The 13,690-nt window shown below is 32.6% G+C and overlaps 3 protein-coding genes and 2 long non-coding RNA genes across 12 annotated transcripts; 3 read left to right on the top strand and 2 right to left on the bottom strand.

The window, feature by feature from the left end:
- Positions 1-2,328: 2,328 nt before the first annotated feature.
- AT5G09895 lies at positions 2,329-2,651 on the bottom strand. The gene has a single exon (NR_143246.1). It is a non-coding gene; the product is annotated as an other RNA (long non-coding RNA).
- On the top strand, positions 2,329-2,775 carry AT5G09885. Its single transcript, NR_143245.1, has one exon. It is a non-coding gene; the product is annotated as an other RNA (long non-coding RNA).
- A 1,565-nt stretch (positions 2,776-4,340) lies between these two features.
- On the top strand, positions 4,341-6,097 carry AT5G67390 (glycosyltransferase-like protein). Of its 3 annotated transcripts, none has more exons than NM_126139.3 (3): positions 4,341-4,616; positions 5,103-5,276; positions 5,376-6,097. In NM_126139.3, the coding sequence occupies exons 2-3, from the start codon at positions 5,196-5,198 to the stop codon at positions 5,823-5,825; spliced, it is 531 nt and encodes a 176-aa protein (NP_201540.1). In that variant the 5' UTR covers positions 4,341-4,616; positions 5,103-5,195; the 3' UTR covers positions 5,826-6,097. The 3 variants fall into 3 exon arrangements, with proteins under 3 accessions (NP_201540.1, NP_001330136.1, NP_001032166.1); NM_001345826.1 differs by having other exon boundaries at positions 4,596-4,922; NM_001037089.3 differs by lacking the exon at positions 4,341-4,616 and having other exon boundaries at positions 4,715-5,276.
- A 180-nt stretch (positions 6,098-6,277) lies between these two features.
- AT5G67385 (Phototropic-responsive NPH3 family protein) lies at positions 6,278-10,045 on the bottom strand. 5 transcript variants are annotated; one of them, NM_148168.4, is made up of 5 exons: positions 8,899-9,505; positions 8,726-8,795; positions 8,009-8,623; positions 7,355-7,882; positions 6,278-7,170 (listed from the first exon to the last, which is right to left on the bottom strand). In NM_148168.4, exons 1-5 carry the CDS (start codon positions 8,952-8,954, stop codon positions 6,625-6,627), a joined length of 1,815 nt encoding a protein of 604 aa, NP_680473.2. In that variant the 5' UTR covers positions 8,955-9,505; the 3' UTR covers positions 6,278-6,624. The 5 variants fall into 5 exon arrangements, with proteins under 5 accessions (NP_680473.2, NP_001331619.1, NP_001331620.1 ...); NM_001345822.1 differs by lacking the exon at positions 8,899-9,505 and adding an exon at positions 9,706-10,045 and having other exon boundaries at positions 6,372-7,170; NM_001345823.1 differs by having other exon boundaries at positions 8,726-9,505.
- CKA1 (casein kinase alpha 1) lies at positions 9,629-12,742 on the top strand. 2 transcript variants are annotated; one of them, NM_126138.4, is made up of 10 exons: positions 9,629-10,638; positions 10,919-11,048; positions 11,120-11,314; positions 11,396-11,553; positions 11,641-11,731; positions 11,835-11,900; positions 11,982-12,064; positions 12,181-12,244; positions 12,330-12,398; positions 12,493-12,742. In NM_126138.4, exons 1-10 carry the CDS (start codon positions 10,325-10,327, stop codon positions 12,550-12,552), a joined length of 1,230 nt encoding a protein of 409 aa, NP_201539.2. In that variant the 5' UTR covers positions 9,629-10,324; the 3' UTR covers positions 12,553-12,742. The 2 variants fall into 2 exon arrangements, with proteins under 2 accessions (NP_201539.2, NP_001032165.1); NM_001037088.2 differs by having other exon boundaries at positions 10,288-10,638; positions 10,919-10,949.
- The last annotated feature ends 948 nt before the right edge of the window (positions 12,743-13,690 follow it).

Below are 13,690 nucleotides of genomic sequence, written 5' to 3'. Positions count from 1 at the left end.
TTATGAGTACTAGTCGTATATTGTTTCTTCAAAATATGCATATATACATAATATATTACTAAATTTTTTGATTCATACATATTTAGAAGACTAATTATCAAGTTTTCTTGTTATATATGGTTAGCCGGTGAAAATATATTCTGAATTTGCAATATATATTAGCAAAACTGGAAACAGGTGTCTACTTAACTGTTTTAATTTCTACATATTTCAAATTTTAGAATGAGTTTCAGTATGAAATTCCATACTATATATATTATTAGCAAAAATCAAACTGAATGCTAATAATTGTTACGAATGTATATACTACTAGATTTTAACCCGCGGTACACCGCGTAGACAATTCATTTTTTTAAATTAATATATATATAATTTGTAAATTATTTTATAGTTTACAATTGTTACTAAGTAACGTCCTGCCAAACCCGTCCCGCCAAATCCATCCACAAAAAAAATTTATTTATTTTATTAATGTTGATCTTATTTATAATATGTTTATGAATCATTGTCAAAATATTTTATTCGTTGCGGGACGTTAAACCCACACATTTTTCGCCAATTAGTTAATATATGTTCATTCTTAAAATTTCGAATCACAAAATATGACGAATTTTTTTTTGAGATGTTTTAAACTCTATATATTATATAATGATGTTATTTTTTTTTGATATATTAAACTTTTTATAAATTTAAATATTAATAATGTTTTATGAATTTTAAATATATAAATAATAATAATTAAAAAATTTATATTTTTTGCCTTTTAGGTAATGATATAATAACTCTAAAAGCAAGAATTTAGAAGATTTAAATCTTTAATTAAATATTTTCATGCCTAAATAATTAATATCAGTAGCATGACATTGTAAATAAGTTCAAATACATGATTTGTTTATTTAAACAAAAAACGTTTAGTAAGAACAATATTTATTTAAACAAAAAACTTTGTTTTAAAATATTGTTAACAAAATAATTTTATGCTAATTTTAAGGGATTGATGTGAAGTTTGTTTGGATTAAATTTGATTGATAATGTGATTGACAATTTAAATTAAGAATTTAAAGTAAAATTAATTATTTTGAAAAAAAGATTTAATGCTAATGGCATTGGGTTGTAAATAAGTCCAACTCCAAGATTTATTTGTTAAAATGGCTGCAAAAATGGTGAATCTTATATATATTTCACATGTCTTAAAAATCTAGTAATAGTGTATCTTATACCGGTTTACATTACTGAAACAAATGTATGGTTAACTCTAAACCATACTCTATTATTGTATCTATCTACAATAGTTATTAAGTAACATCCTGTCAAACCCGTCCCGCCAAACCCGTCCCGTAAAAATACCATTATTTTATTAATGTTAATCTTTTTTTTTTCCTGATGTTAATCTTATTTATGATATGTTTATGAATCATTGTCTAAATATTTTAGTCGATGTGGGACGTTGAACTCACACATTTTTCGCCAATTGGTTAATATATGTTTATTTTTAAAATTTCGAGTCACAAAATATGACGGAAGAATTGAGATTTTTTTAAACTCTATATATTATATAATGATGTTAAAAAATTATGATATATTAAACCTTTTTATAAGTTTAAATATTAATAATTTTTTATAAAGTTTAAATATATAAATAATAATATTTAAATTTTTTATATTTTGAGCCTTTTAGGTAATGATATAATAACTCTAAAAGCAAGGATTTAGAAGATTTAAATCTTTAATTCCTAAATAATTAATGTTGTGTCATGACATTGTAAATAAGTTCTAATACATGATTTATTTATTTAAACAAAAAACGTTTAGTAAGAGTAATATTTGTTTTAACAAAAAACTTTGTTTTAAAATATTGTTAACAAATATGTTTATGCTAATTTTAAAGGATTGATTTGAAGTTTGTTTGGATTAAATTTGATTGATAATGTGGTTGACAATTTAAATCAAGAATTTAAAGTAAAATTAATTATTTTGGAGAAAAGATTTAATGTTAATGGCATTGAGTTGTAAATAAATCCAAATTCAGGATTTATTTGTTAAAATGACTTCAAAAATGTATATATAGATATGCATATAGATTAGTGTGTATACATTTTCGCATGCATTTCTGTGTTTATATTATTTCAACAAATAAAAAGTTTAAAAGCACACAAAGACACGCATGTGTGAACACACACATATCCATGCGTATAGACTACATGCAACATTATAGTATATATGGAGCTTAAACTCTCAAAATATGGAATCATTAATTTAATTAATCGAAAGAGACTAAGTAAAAAACAAAAGAAAGAGTATAAAGCGCGTGATCATAGCGTAGGAGGAGGGACAAGACATTACTGCAGAAGTCAGTGTCTCGTTTGCTCCAAGAACCTACGAAAACACTCTTCACAACTCTCAATCTTTCATTTTGTTGGGTCTGATCCACATTTTATCAAAACTCGGAACCAGGGGTTGATATAATATTATGTGGCCATTCCAAAAATACATAAATAACTGTTGTAACAACAATTTCCGAGGAAGGAATGAGCACTCCACAAACGCGGGCGTCGATCGGACCCACGGCTCCATGCCATTGCCGCTCCTCTCTCCGGCAACGCGTGCCTCTCTCTCTCTCACATCCACATTTCTAAGCACGTTTGTTTCTTTAGTTTATTTGGTTAATTATAGAAATAAAATTAGTAGCTAGTTGTCACATGTTTTCTAGCTAACATAACAGATGGTTATAAGTAAATAACGATAAAATTGATACATGGTGTTAGTAGTTAGGTTGACAAAATGAAATGAGAGATAGAGAATTAGTGGCTAGGTTTAAATCTAATTTCAACTCAACATGTTAGCTAATAATTCCCACATATTTTTGTTAAGAGATCTAAGAGATTGCGATTCGAACTTGTTATATATATATATATATATTGTTATGAAAAATGTTAACATTCTTTGTATACTTTCTAGTTTCTATAGCTAAATAGTTAATTATATATTTCTGAAGTACTTTAGGCCAAGTTTAAACTTTGTATAAATAAACATAACGACTTCTGACATTTATGCTACTTTATATTTATATATATATGGTTTTATTTCCTAAATCATTCCTTATCGTAACATATAATTATGGATTAGTGAGTTGTAAAGGATTTGACATTGTTCCCGTTACACATTACATAAGAAATTGACTTAATATAGAAGATCAAATCAACACAAAACGGCCAACTCTAAAGCCATGCCTTGTATTAATTTAAATTTGACATAACATGCAAACTCAACGAGATAATAAAATTTTATTGTTGAAAAAAAGTCGGTCCAGGAACATTTAATCAGCAAAACTTTTTCATATAAACAATACTAAAAATAATTGTGATAATTACTTATAGAAGAATTATTTGGTCACTTTTATGTGTGTGTTTTATAGATACGGTGGAGATCAGATCCTGTTGGGTCAGTTTTTAAGACTTTTGAACAGTTCGAAAGGACATCCTTAACAAATCTAACGGCTAAGATCTCTTTCTCCCCCCATACTTGCAGGACCCACGACATGCCACCTATTTCTCAGATTCTGATTCGTTCGCTCTCTAAATACCAAATTTATTCTCTAAAAAGTCTCTTCTAATTATTTTAGAATATCTACTAATTAATCATACTTCTTCTTTGTATAATACATTTATTAAGACAACTGGGTTTGTTGATTTGTTAGTCTGGGTTGCATGTGATTCAAGCTCAGCAAGATATAAGATGTTCCCCGAAACACTTTATTATATCTTAATCATAATTATTATCGAATCATTTTTTATTGATTATTATAAAGTTTATAAGATATATATAAAGTCTCCAACAACCACTAAATTCACATTTATTTGACAATGTATATACATATTCCGGAGATTTAACCAAAAAATTAAAGTTCTACGAAAAACTCCAAAACAACATCGGTATTCATGATGATGATATAATATATAAAATTTCAACTACCAATATAAAAACCATGAATCATAAATCCCCCAAGCCATGAATATTATTATTCTATGGATGAATTTAATTTTATGAATATGTGAGGGATCCGAAATTGAATCTAGTATTGTCTCATCTGTCAAGCATGTATCCATGTACACGATTTTTGTAGACATATATACTTACATGTAAAATTAATATAGATCATATTATTTATATGGATTGTGTAAGTAAAAGCTTTGCTGGAGCTGTCTGAACTCTGAAGAGGTGGCATATGGCATATTTCTTAGAAGAACCTTTGAAGGCTATTGGCTAAACACACTCTTGTTTTATTTGGGCTTTGAGTTAGTTTGCAACAATCACTCTGGTTCTTGTGATATGTGAGAGAGAGATTAATTAATTGTTAAACAAATGATTACTTAAACCTTGTTTTTATAATCATTAAATTTGTGAACTTTCTTTTTAAATAATTTTTCTGCAGTATATATAACTATGAAGAATGTGACGCACCAATCCATATCTCTTCTCTAAGCTCATCATAATCATCTGCTTCTCAAGCTCATTATTCTCTTCTTAAAACAAAAACAAAAAATATCTCTTTTAATTTTCTTCATCATCTTCTTCCATCGTATAATCATCAGCTCCTAAACCCTAATTGGTTTCAGGTCAGTAATGATAACCTAGCACTACGTACTTATTATCTCTTCTTAGTTTGATTTTATTTCTTCATCAGCTTTTTAATTTCAGTTTTTTTTTTTTTTTTGGATTTAATTCAATTCGATTATTTTGAGATTGGTTTGTTTTCATTTTAGATAGAACAGCTCTATTATTATTCCCACCAAACTTGACATCAATTCTTACTGTGAAAACCACAAAAGTCCATAAGAATGTAAAAGAATCTTTATTGATGAAAAGACAAGATTGACATGCGTATAAGGGAAAGAACATGAACCACCAAATTGGTTTTCAAAGTACGATATCTATATGTTATGAAATTTTGTATGTATAGATAGATGAAGATATTTTTGTGCATGTGTGCTCAGATTTGTTAGCATTAGTGGCTAAAAATTGCAGAATCTAAATCGAGTACTACTAGCAGACAATTTTTTTTTAATTTTTTTTCTGTCCCTAACAACTTTCAAATCTCACAGGTTATTACAAAACCGAAGTTCCAAGTTTCGTCATATCAAATCTCCTTGAGATCTTGATGAAATAAAATCCTAATCTCTTGGAACATATCAAACATGGAGAAGCTTCTTAATCCGTACGATAAGCAGTGCATGAAAATGGCTATGCTTAAACATGAAGAAACTTTCAAGCAACAGGTAATAATTAAAGAGAATCCTTATCCATATATTACATCTTAAGTCATACATATGTACACATGTTAAAAAAATTAATATATGATTATTATGCATTTTCAGGTATATGAACTTCATAGATTATATCAAGTTCAGAAGATATTGATGAAGAACATGGAGATCAACAAATTTACTACCAAGAACAATCATGTAAATTCAGGTCTAGGAACATTCATCAGAAGAGTTGACAACGAGATTGACCGGCCGGCGAATTTCTCCGGTGGTAATAATAATATAGAGATTATGGATGAGAGTGAGATCGAGTTAACCCTTGGTCCCTCGTGTTACGGTGGTGATGAAATGATGAGGATGAACAAGAAGAAGAAAAAGAACTCTTTGCCGGAGATGATGGACGGGAGTTTAAATTCCGGTCGCCGGAGTTTTTCTTCGTCTTCGACAGGATCAAGTAATAACAATAACAACAATCTTGAAGAACAAGTGAGGCAAGAAAGAATGATGAAACATCAGAAGCAGCAGCCATGGCTTCAAGCATTGACCTTGAATGTTATTTGATAATAAATAATTTTTAATTTTTAACTGTATTCTGAAATAGATTTGCATCTCTTTTTTTCAATTTAGTAGTTTAATTTTTATTTTCTGATGAGATTGTTTTATCATGCCTCATATCAGGTGATTTTTTTTCCTTTTTATTTAATGCTTATCAGTAATTTTCTTGTTTACTAGTTCTTTTTAGGGTTTTTGTAAATAAAATCAATATTAATGTTTTATTGTTTCTGAAGATAAATATTAATTAATTTCGAGCACAAAATTTATCAGGTGAAGTATCTATATAAGGTTCGATCTTTAGCTATAAAATACACATAAAAAGGAGAAGATAATGAAATTGAGTTTTGTTTTTTGGAGAGCAAAATTGAATTATTATGAATAAAAAATAATAATAGAGGAGAAGTTATAAAAGGGGCCAATGATGAATTAGTTATGGGACAAGAACATGCAATCTCTGCTGTCATGTTCCCTTCAGGCTTCATGAGAATCACCTACTTCCCCTGTTCTAGTTCTGATTTTTATATATATTTCTTTCCCTAATTTCCAAAGAACTAAAATTGAAAAGTTACTATTATTTTTTAATACATGACCCCACGATCTGGTTTGATCATCATCAGCTTTAGAATCCCAAATTCTCTGAATCTATGATCTATACTCATAAGTGATAAGTTCCACAGATAAAGTTTATACATCATAAACACACCAAAATATCAAATGTTGATAAGCAGGAAGAAAACCCCTTGAATCAGAACTTAAAAGTTCCAACAAAAATTCAACTTTATATATGTGTATATAGATATGGTATTCAAGAAATAGAGTGTCTCCGATCTTTTGGTGGTTTGGTTCTGCCTCTACCGTTGTATGGTGTGATGCTAAAAGGGTTTAGCTTACCGAGTTTCTTGGAAACAGAGTTTATGAATGACTTTCTTGGCAATGGAGGCTTACCCGTGGAAGCAGTTGAGATTGGTGAACTTGGATTCGTGCTGATGGTTGATGATGATGTTTTCTTCTCACTCTCTTTCTCAAACTCTTTTAGCTTCATTTTCATTTTGAGAAGTTCGAGCTTCAAGTCCTGATTTTCGCGTTTAAGCTTGGAGAGTTCGTCGGTGTAGGAGCTAAGTTTGGGAGGAAGAACAGCTGCTGGTTGTGGTGGTGGTGGGGCTGGAGAATCTGAATCGTTAGTGACTTCTCCTCGTAGACGTTGTTGCTCGTAGTAAAGGACTTGAACAATGGTCTGAACAGGAAGACGATCATTCTGAGCTGCATGAGCGCAGGCTTCTCGTGATAGTTTTTGGCAGTCCATTAAGCTGCACACTTTCTTCCTCTCTACATCACTCATATTGGGATGCGCCTGCAAGAAAAAACCATAGTTGTTCACTAGAGCTCTCTTAAAGTTTTTCAAAATCTCTAAGATAATGGGAACTTGATCATCTCCTTAACCACAAGATGTCAAATATTTACCAGTTTTTGTAGTCTCATCTAAACGGATTCGGTATAGAGCAAATGAATGTAAATGTTTACTAACTTAATATTACCTTAAGGTAGATGTCGACGGCTCGATACATACCATCTTCAGTAACCCTAGACTGTTCGGGGATAAGTTCAGCTAAACCGATGAATTTCTGCAAGCTCACATTTCTATCAGAAGCAATTTCAGCCATATAATTCTCCAAAAGTTTACCAACACGTTCCATATCACCAGCAAGATCAACACCATTATTGCTTAAGCGAACTCCTTCGACTTCAAACTCGAGATAATTCATGAGAATGCGTTGAACAGTGTCAGTATCAAACATGGAGTGATCTCCAGTGAATGAATAAGAAGGAATCAAGAGATCATCGAGCACGGCTTGTCCTAATTGTAATCCCATTCTGTTTTCCAAGTCAAGTCTACAAGCAACCGTTGTTTCGAGGAATATTGCTGCGCGTAGAAGCATAGAGAGAAAGCTAACCGACATTGCATTTTTCTCTCGAGGAAGAAGGCTTACGATTGTTTCAAGAATCACTCTTTTCTCGTGTTCTTGTTTTGGCTCAATCTTCTTCATTCCTTTCCCGAAAATTTCCTGCATTTGCAAAGAAACGAAACAAACTTTTAACGGATACCCATCATTCTTTGTCCCTAGTTTATGGAACTTCAACAAAAGAAGAGACTCAACCAAAATGGTAATGTGTGTTTGTAAGAAACTCACCAACCCTCGAAGAGATTTCTGAGCATAGAGCATAAGCACTGGACCAAGTCCATACTGCTTAAACCCTCTAGCCATCATCGCGATCAGGACACGTTGAAACGAATCAATCCTAAGAACCGTTAAGTCTTCAGCCCACCAATCAACAACAGGCTGCTTGCTCTGCTGCTGAACCACAACCTCATTGTTACCGCTATTACTTGAAGAAGGACTGCAAAAATGGCTCTCTTGACAAGTCATATAAGCAATTGCATCGATGCAACGGCTTACAAGTTTGACTCTTTCAGCAATGGGCAACAACTTCTCTGATTTGTGCAAGACTGTGATCGAACTCGATAAGCTCTTGAGAGCTACTTCATTCAAGTAAGCTTCGGCTCTTACAACGAGATTTTCCACAGAGTGTTCCTCTGTCATCTCTAGATACTCCGCTGCACATCGCAACATGGCAATGTTCTCTGTGCTCATATCAAAGTTAATGCCGTAGCAGAACTTAGCCGCTAGCTCAAATGCTTCAGAGCCTCCTGGAATATCTGGTATCTTGATAACAGTGGAATCTGAATCTTTGCTTGATTCCGACACAAGTTTCTTGATAAACCCACATTTTGACATGAGTGGAAACTGCAAGATTCAGAGAGAAAACAACCGAATCGGCACGAATGTGATCATGTCATTGGCTTTACATCAGAGAGATTGATCGCTAAATACAGATCTATAATCTACCTTGTGCAGTGAAAACGAAGCTTCTCCTACATGAACGGTGACATCACTAGATACTTCTTGAGAAGAAATCCTGAAACGATGTAATAAAGAGTATTATAAACGATTTCTACTTCAGGACTGGAAACAAAAAATGGATTGAGAAACAAAATAATCTTATGAAGAGAATAAAAAACCATTCACTGGTTCTTTTCATAGCTGAGGACAAAAGATCTTTCTTCTTTGCTGACATATTACGAACACTTAGCTCGCAGTTTCTTTTCACTCAAGAAATTCACCATGGAACACTATTTCAAGTCCTTCTCATGAAGAAGACGTGCCGTAATGTACTACTAAAAGAGAGAGAATAAGATCAAGAAAATGAGCTTCTTCCTCTCTTTTGATAATTGTGACCAAACAGAAAAAGAGAACTCAAATTCTCCAAACAAAGAAAACCATAAACTACCCTTACCACCAAAAGCAATGAACAAGACAGAACAGGGTAGTTATGTCATTCTAATGGAGAGTACAAGATAGGGAGTCAGTCTAAGGAGGGAGTGTGTGTGGTAATGGATTGGTTTAAAAATTGAGAAGAGTCCAAGTGGATCAGACACACATCTTTGTACCAAACTAATAATTCCAAATTATAAAAAAGAGAGTATTGATTCCTCTCCACAAATGTATATATCCCTTACAAATATTAGCTATAAATTGGTTTAGTGGTAAGAAGAAGAGAAGGAAGGAGTATATAAGTAAGCTGCAGAATCTTGGTTTTGTGACAGAACATGAATGATGGGATATTTGTCCCTACAGAGAGTCTTATCATCTTTTTTTCTGATAATTGAAGTCACTATATGCCTCAACATTTTGATTGAGACTCTACTCAATCTTGCAATAAATTGTGTCTCTTGAATAATATAAGACGTCCTCAACGAAAAATTCAAAATTTTCAAATAATTGCAAACAATAAAAACAGAGGATGATACATGAATCTGAGTTTTTACCTCTAGTTGTTTTTCATGGCTTGGTCAGCTAAATGAGTAAAGACGACAGAATCTTCCCTCGAGTTCTCAACATTGGAATCAAAAATCAGTATTGTTAACCAATTCAACCCCTTCAAGATCAATAGCTTTTTGCAGTCTTCCACACTATACATTGAGCCTCTTCATCCATCAAATGCCTCAACTCCTAAAACAACCATAGCGTAATCTTCGCGTGTATCAACCAATTAGCTGTTACATTTGTCGGAGAACCCATTGATAGTGATAGGAGTCTGAACAATCTTTAAATGGCTTTGTCGCAGCCTCCTTGATGAATCGTGGGGACACAGATAGAAAGTTTCCACCTTTTACTTGCCCATTATTGCAGACTTTCTCGAGACTTAGCTCCATTATCACTGATCGAATCCTCGCTTAATGCAAATCCGAAATTTCAAAAGCTTCCCAAAAATAAGAACCCTAACATGTATATAAGCGGGTGGACTATTTGGGTCCAAATATATTGGGCCATAAATAAAGCCCATTATACTATGTCAGGCCTTTATGGCAAATTTAGTTGGCGCAAAAATAACGCAAACGAAAAAAGGAAAACAAAAAGTTAATCTGGTGCGGAAGAGCGTAGTGAATGATAGATACGCTTTTCTTCTTGTTCTTCCTCTTCTTCGATTCTCCTCTTCGACGTCTCTTGTTACTGTGCGCCGTCTTAGCCTTACGTGCGCCAACGGCGCACTCTCCTATCCTACGCTCATCTATCGTCACTCCCACAGCGAGAGCTGTCTCGGAAGTTTCCGGTTGTACTACGATCGATCCAGATTTTCTCGTAGAGATCTCTGATTCTAACCAGACGCGGGCGATGTCGAAAGCTCGTGTGTACACCGAAGTCAATGTGATTCGACCCAAGGATTATTGGGATTACGAGTCACTCATTGTTCAATGGGGGTAAGATTGTTAAACCCTAGAATTAGCTGAATTGGTAGTTGCTAAAGTAATTTAATCGATTTTTGTAGTGTTTGTATTGAATTTGAATTCAGCTTGCTCTGGATTTGCTTCTTGATGAAGCTAATCTAATCAAATTGATGCTGCTAATGTAAAAAACTTTACTTTTATCTCTATTGATGAATTTGATTTTTTAGTTGTGCTTATTTTGCCTTTTAGTTCTTCTATTGTAAAGCAATGATTTTTTAGTTTAACATTTTGATCTTGTTATTTGCTCTCTCAGGGAGCAAGATGATTATGAGGTAGTAAGGAAGGTAGGGCGTGGAAAATATAGTGAAGTTTTCGAGGGTATAAATGTGAACAGCAAGGAGAAGTGCATTATCAAAATCCTCAAACCTGTTAAGAAAAAGAAGGTGAATTGTTTTACATTGTTTTGGATGATTGGGGTTGTTTCTTGAATCTCTCTATGATCTTTTTTTCGTAGATAAGAAGAGAGATTAAAATACTTCAGAACCTATGCGGTGGGCCAAATATTGTCAAGCTGCTTGATGTTGTTAGAGATCAACATTCGAAAACTCCAAGCTTGATATTTGAATATGTTAACAGCACAGACTTTAAAGTTTTGTATCCTACGTTGACTGATTACGACATTCGTTACTACATCTATGAGCTGTTGAAGGTATAAATTCTGGTATTGGTTGGATTATATAAGTATTCCATTTGACTTCATACTCACATTTGGTAAGACTACTTGTTGCAGGCACTAGACTTCTGCCATTCACAAGGAATAATGCACAGAGACGTCAAGCCTCATAATGTTATGATTGACCATGAGCTGCGTAAGCTTCGTCTTATAGATTGGGGTCTTGCTGAGTTTTACCACCCTGGAAAAGAGTATAATGTCCGTGTTGCCTCAAGGTATGGTTTTACTTCATACCCTTTATTTTATTTTTTTCGCTGTTGCCTAGCTTCACTCTAATGTTTATCTCTCCTAATGTGTATCAGATATTTCAAGGGACCTGAACTTCTTGTGGACTTGCAAGACTATGACTATTCATTGGATATGTGGAGTCTTGGCTGTATGTTTGCAGGGATGGTAAGTTCATGATATAACATTTGAACGGCTTTCCTTTCTTTTCTGAGAAATGAACTTGTGGTGATCTAATTTTGACCTAATTTTTCCTCATTACCCATATTAGATATTCCGTAAGGAACCTTTCTTCTACGGCCATGACAACCAGGATCAGCTAGTGAAAATCGCCAAGGTATATTACTTGTAATTCAGTATTAGAATATGGGAGATCTCCGTTCCATTGTCGTCATGAACTCTCCTTCTTATTCACCAGGTGCTTGGGACTGACGAATTGAATGCTTATCTGAACAAGTACCAGTTAGAACTTGATCCACAACTGGAAGCACTTGTTGGGCGGTATGTGAAACTTAAACATTATATTGTAATCTCCGAGCTTGGCATTGCCATGTAATGAGCTGAAGCTGAGAATTAGTGTTGTATCATTCTCTGGTTCAATGGAACACAACCTACAGGCATAGCAGGAAACCTTGGTCCAAATTCATCAACGCAGACAATCAGCACTTAGTTTCACCCGAGGTTTACTCCTTTCCTTGAGTCCTTAACTCCTTGTATAGAAAATGGTTTAGTTGGGTTCTTAAGGGTTTTGTTTAAAACGGTGTAGGCGATTGATTTCCTCGACAAGCTACTTCGGTATGATCATCAAGACAGATTAACTGCAAAAGAAGCCATGGTACGCATGCTTCAGAAAACAAATTAGAAGCCTTTGTATTTGTATATAAATCACATATTAGGTAAATTAATATGGTTTGTTGATTTGTTGACAGGCGCACGCTTACTTCGCCCAAGTTAGGGCAGCAGAAACCAGCAGAATGAGAAGTCAATGAAACACAGAGATCTCTCTGTCTATAAACTTACTGATGATGATGATGGTAATGTTCATCTTTTCTTCAAAGTATTTTTTTTAAATCAAGGTGATGTTTCTTCTGTCCAACTTATTAAACAATTTGTCCTGAATTCGAATGTCTGAAACGTCTTATATTTTAAATATATTTTTCATGTATGTTGTATCAAACCAAAAAAAAAAAAACAGAATTACAATAAAACAAAAAAACGTACTAGTTTTATTTAATTATTTTTAATGTTTTTCTGCTCATTCGTATTACTACTATCGCAATTGTTTTTACCAAAATAAACAAAAAACGTACTAATATTATTTAACTATTTTTTGAATATTTAAATGATTTTATAAGAAAATATTTTTTCATTATTAAAATAAAATTAGAATCTTTTACATTAAAGTACCAGTAATTTTGGAAAATAAATTTCCATGTTTAATAATACGTTAATTAAAACCTTAATTAAATAAAAACTTTGGTTTGTATTTTCGTTAATGAAATCTTTGTTTTATATTTTCGTTGCCATAATGAATTCTTTTTTTTATTTTTCAAAGACATTGTACAATATATCGAATAAGATACTTAAATAAATTTGTATCTAAACTTATTCGATATCTTTTAAGAAATAAAGAGTGAAGAAAATTAAAGTTAGTTAAGAAATAAAAATGTTGATTATGTTGCAAATTCATAAAGAGAAAAAAAAATCAATCAAAATTAAAGTGGTTTGTTAAAAACTAAAATTAGTCTAGTTGACGAAGATGAATTTGTTAGTTACTTTAGTGTTAAAAAAAATTGCGATAGTAATACGAATGAGCAGAAAAACATTAAAAATGAAAACGACAAGAAATATGTAAAATGGGCCTAACTTCCTAGGCCTGAAAACGAAAAGGCCGTAAGGTAATTAGTAAGCCCACATTAGAAGACAATTTGTATGGTAAATAATTAACTATTCATTGGAAAATAAATAACCACTTGCACTATAAGCGAGTTATCACCACGCGCCACAAATCTGTAGGTTAACCCCTTTTGAAATTAGCCATTTTTGGATATTTGAGGAAATTAAGCGCGTCTGCCTGATTATTTTTGCATTATGGGCTCCTCGTCTTGTGATCGATATATGACTGAA

Source organism: Arabidopsis thaliana, chromosome 5 (genome assembly GCF_000001735.4).
Source record: "Arabidopsis thaliana chromosome 5, partial sequence".
NCBI classification, from domain to species: Eukaryota; Viridiplantae; Streptophyta; class Magnoliopsida; order Brassicales; family Brassicaceae; genus Arabidopsis; species Arabidopsis thaliana.
This window is presented reverse-complemented; position numbering and strand designations above follow the sequence as displayed.

What these genes read in the sequence shown, in the direction of transcription:
- AT5G67390 (NM_126139.3), top strand. Translation starts at nt 5,196, where the DNA reads ATGGAGAAGCTTCTTAATCCGTACGATAAGCAGTGCATGAAAATGGCT. An exon ending in AAGAAACTTTCAAGCAACAG is followed by an intron (nt 5,277 to 5,375) that starts GTAATAATTAAA and finishes ATGCATTTTCAG; the next exon opens with GTATATGAACTTCATAGATT.
- AT5G67385 (NM_148168.4), bottom strand. Translation starts at nt 8,954, where the DNA reads ATGTCAGCAAAGAAGAAAGATCTTTTGTCCTCAGCTATGAAAAGAACC. An exon ending in ATGAAAAGAACCAGTGAATG is followed by an intron (nt 8,796 to 8,898) that starts GTTTTTTATTCT and finishes ACATCGTTTCAG; the next exon opens with GATTTCTTCTCAAGAAGTAT. An exon ending in CCGTCGACATCTACCTTAAG is followed by an intron (nt 7,171 to 7,354) that starts GTAATATTAAGT and finishes TTTTTCTTGCAG; the next exon opens with GCGCATCCCAATATGAGTGA.
- CKA1 (NM_126138.4), top strand. Translation starts at nt 10,325, where the DNA reads ATGATAGATACGCTTTTCTTCTTGTTCTTCCTCTTCTTCGATTCTCCT. An exon ending in GCTGTATGTTTGCAGGGATG is followed by an intron (nt 11,732 to 11,834) that starts GTAAGTTCATGA and finishes TACCCATATTAG; the next exon opens with ATATTCCGTAAGGAACCTTT. An exon ending in AGCTAGTGAAAATCGCCAAG is followed by an intron (nt 11,901 to 11,981) that starts GTATATTACTTG and finishes CTTATTCACCAG; the next exon opens with GTGCTTGGGACTGACGAATT.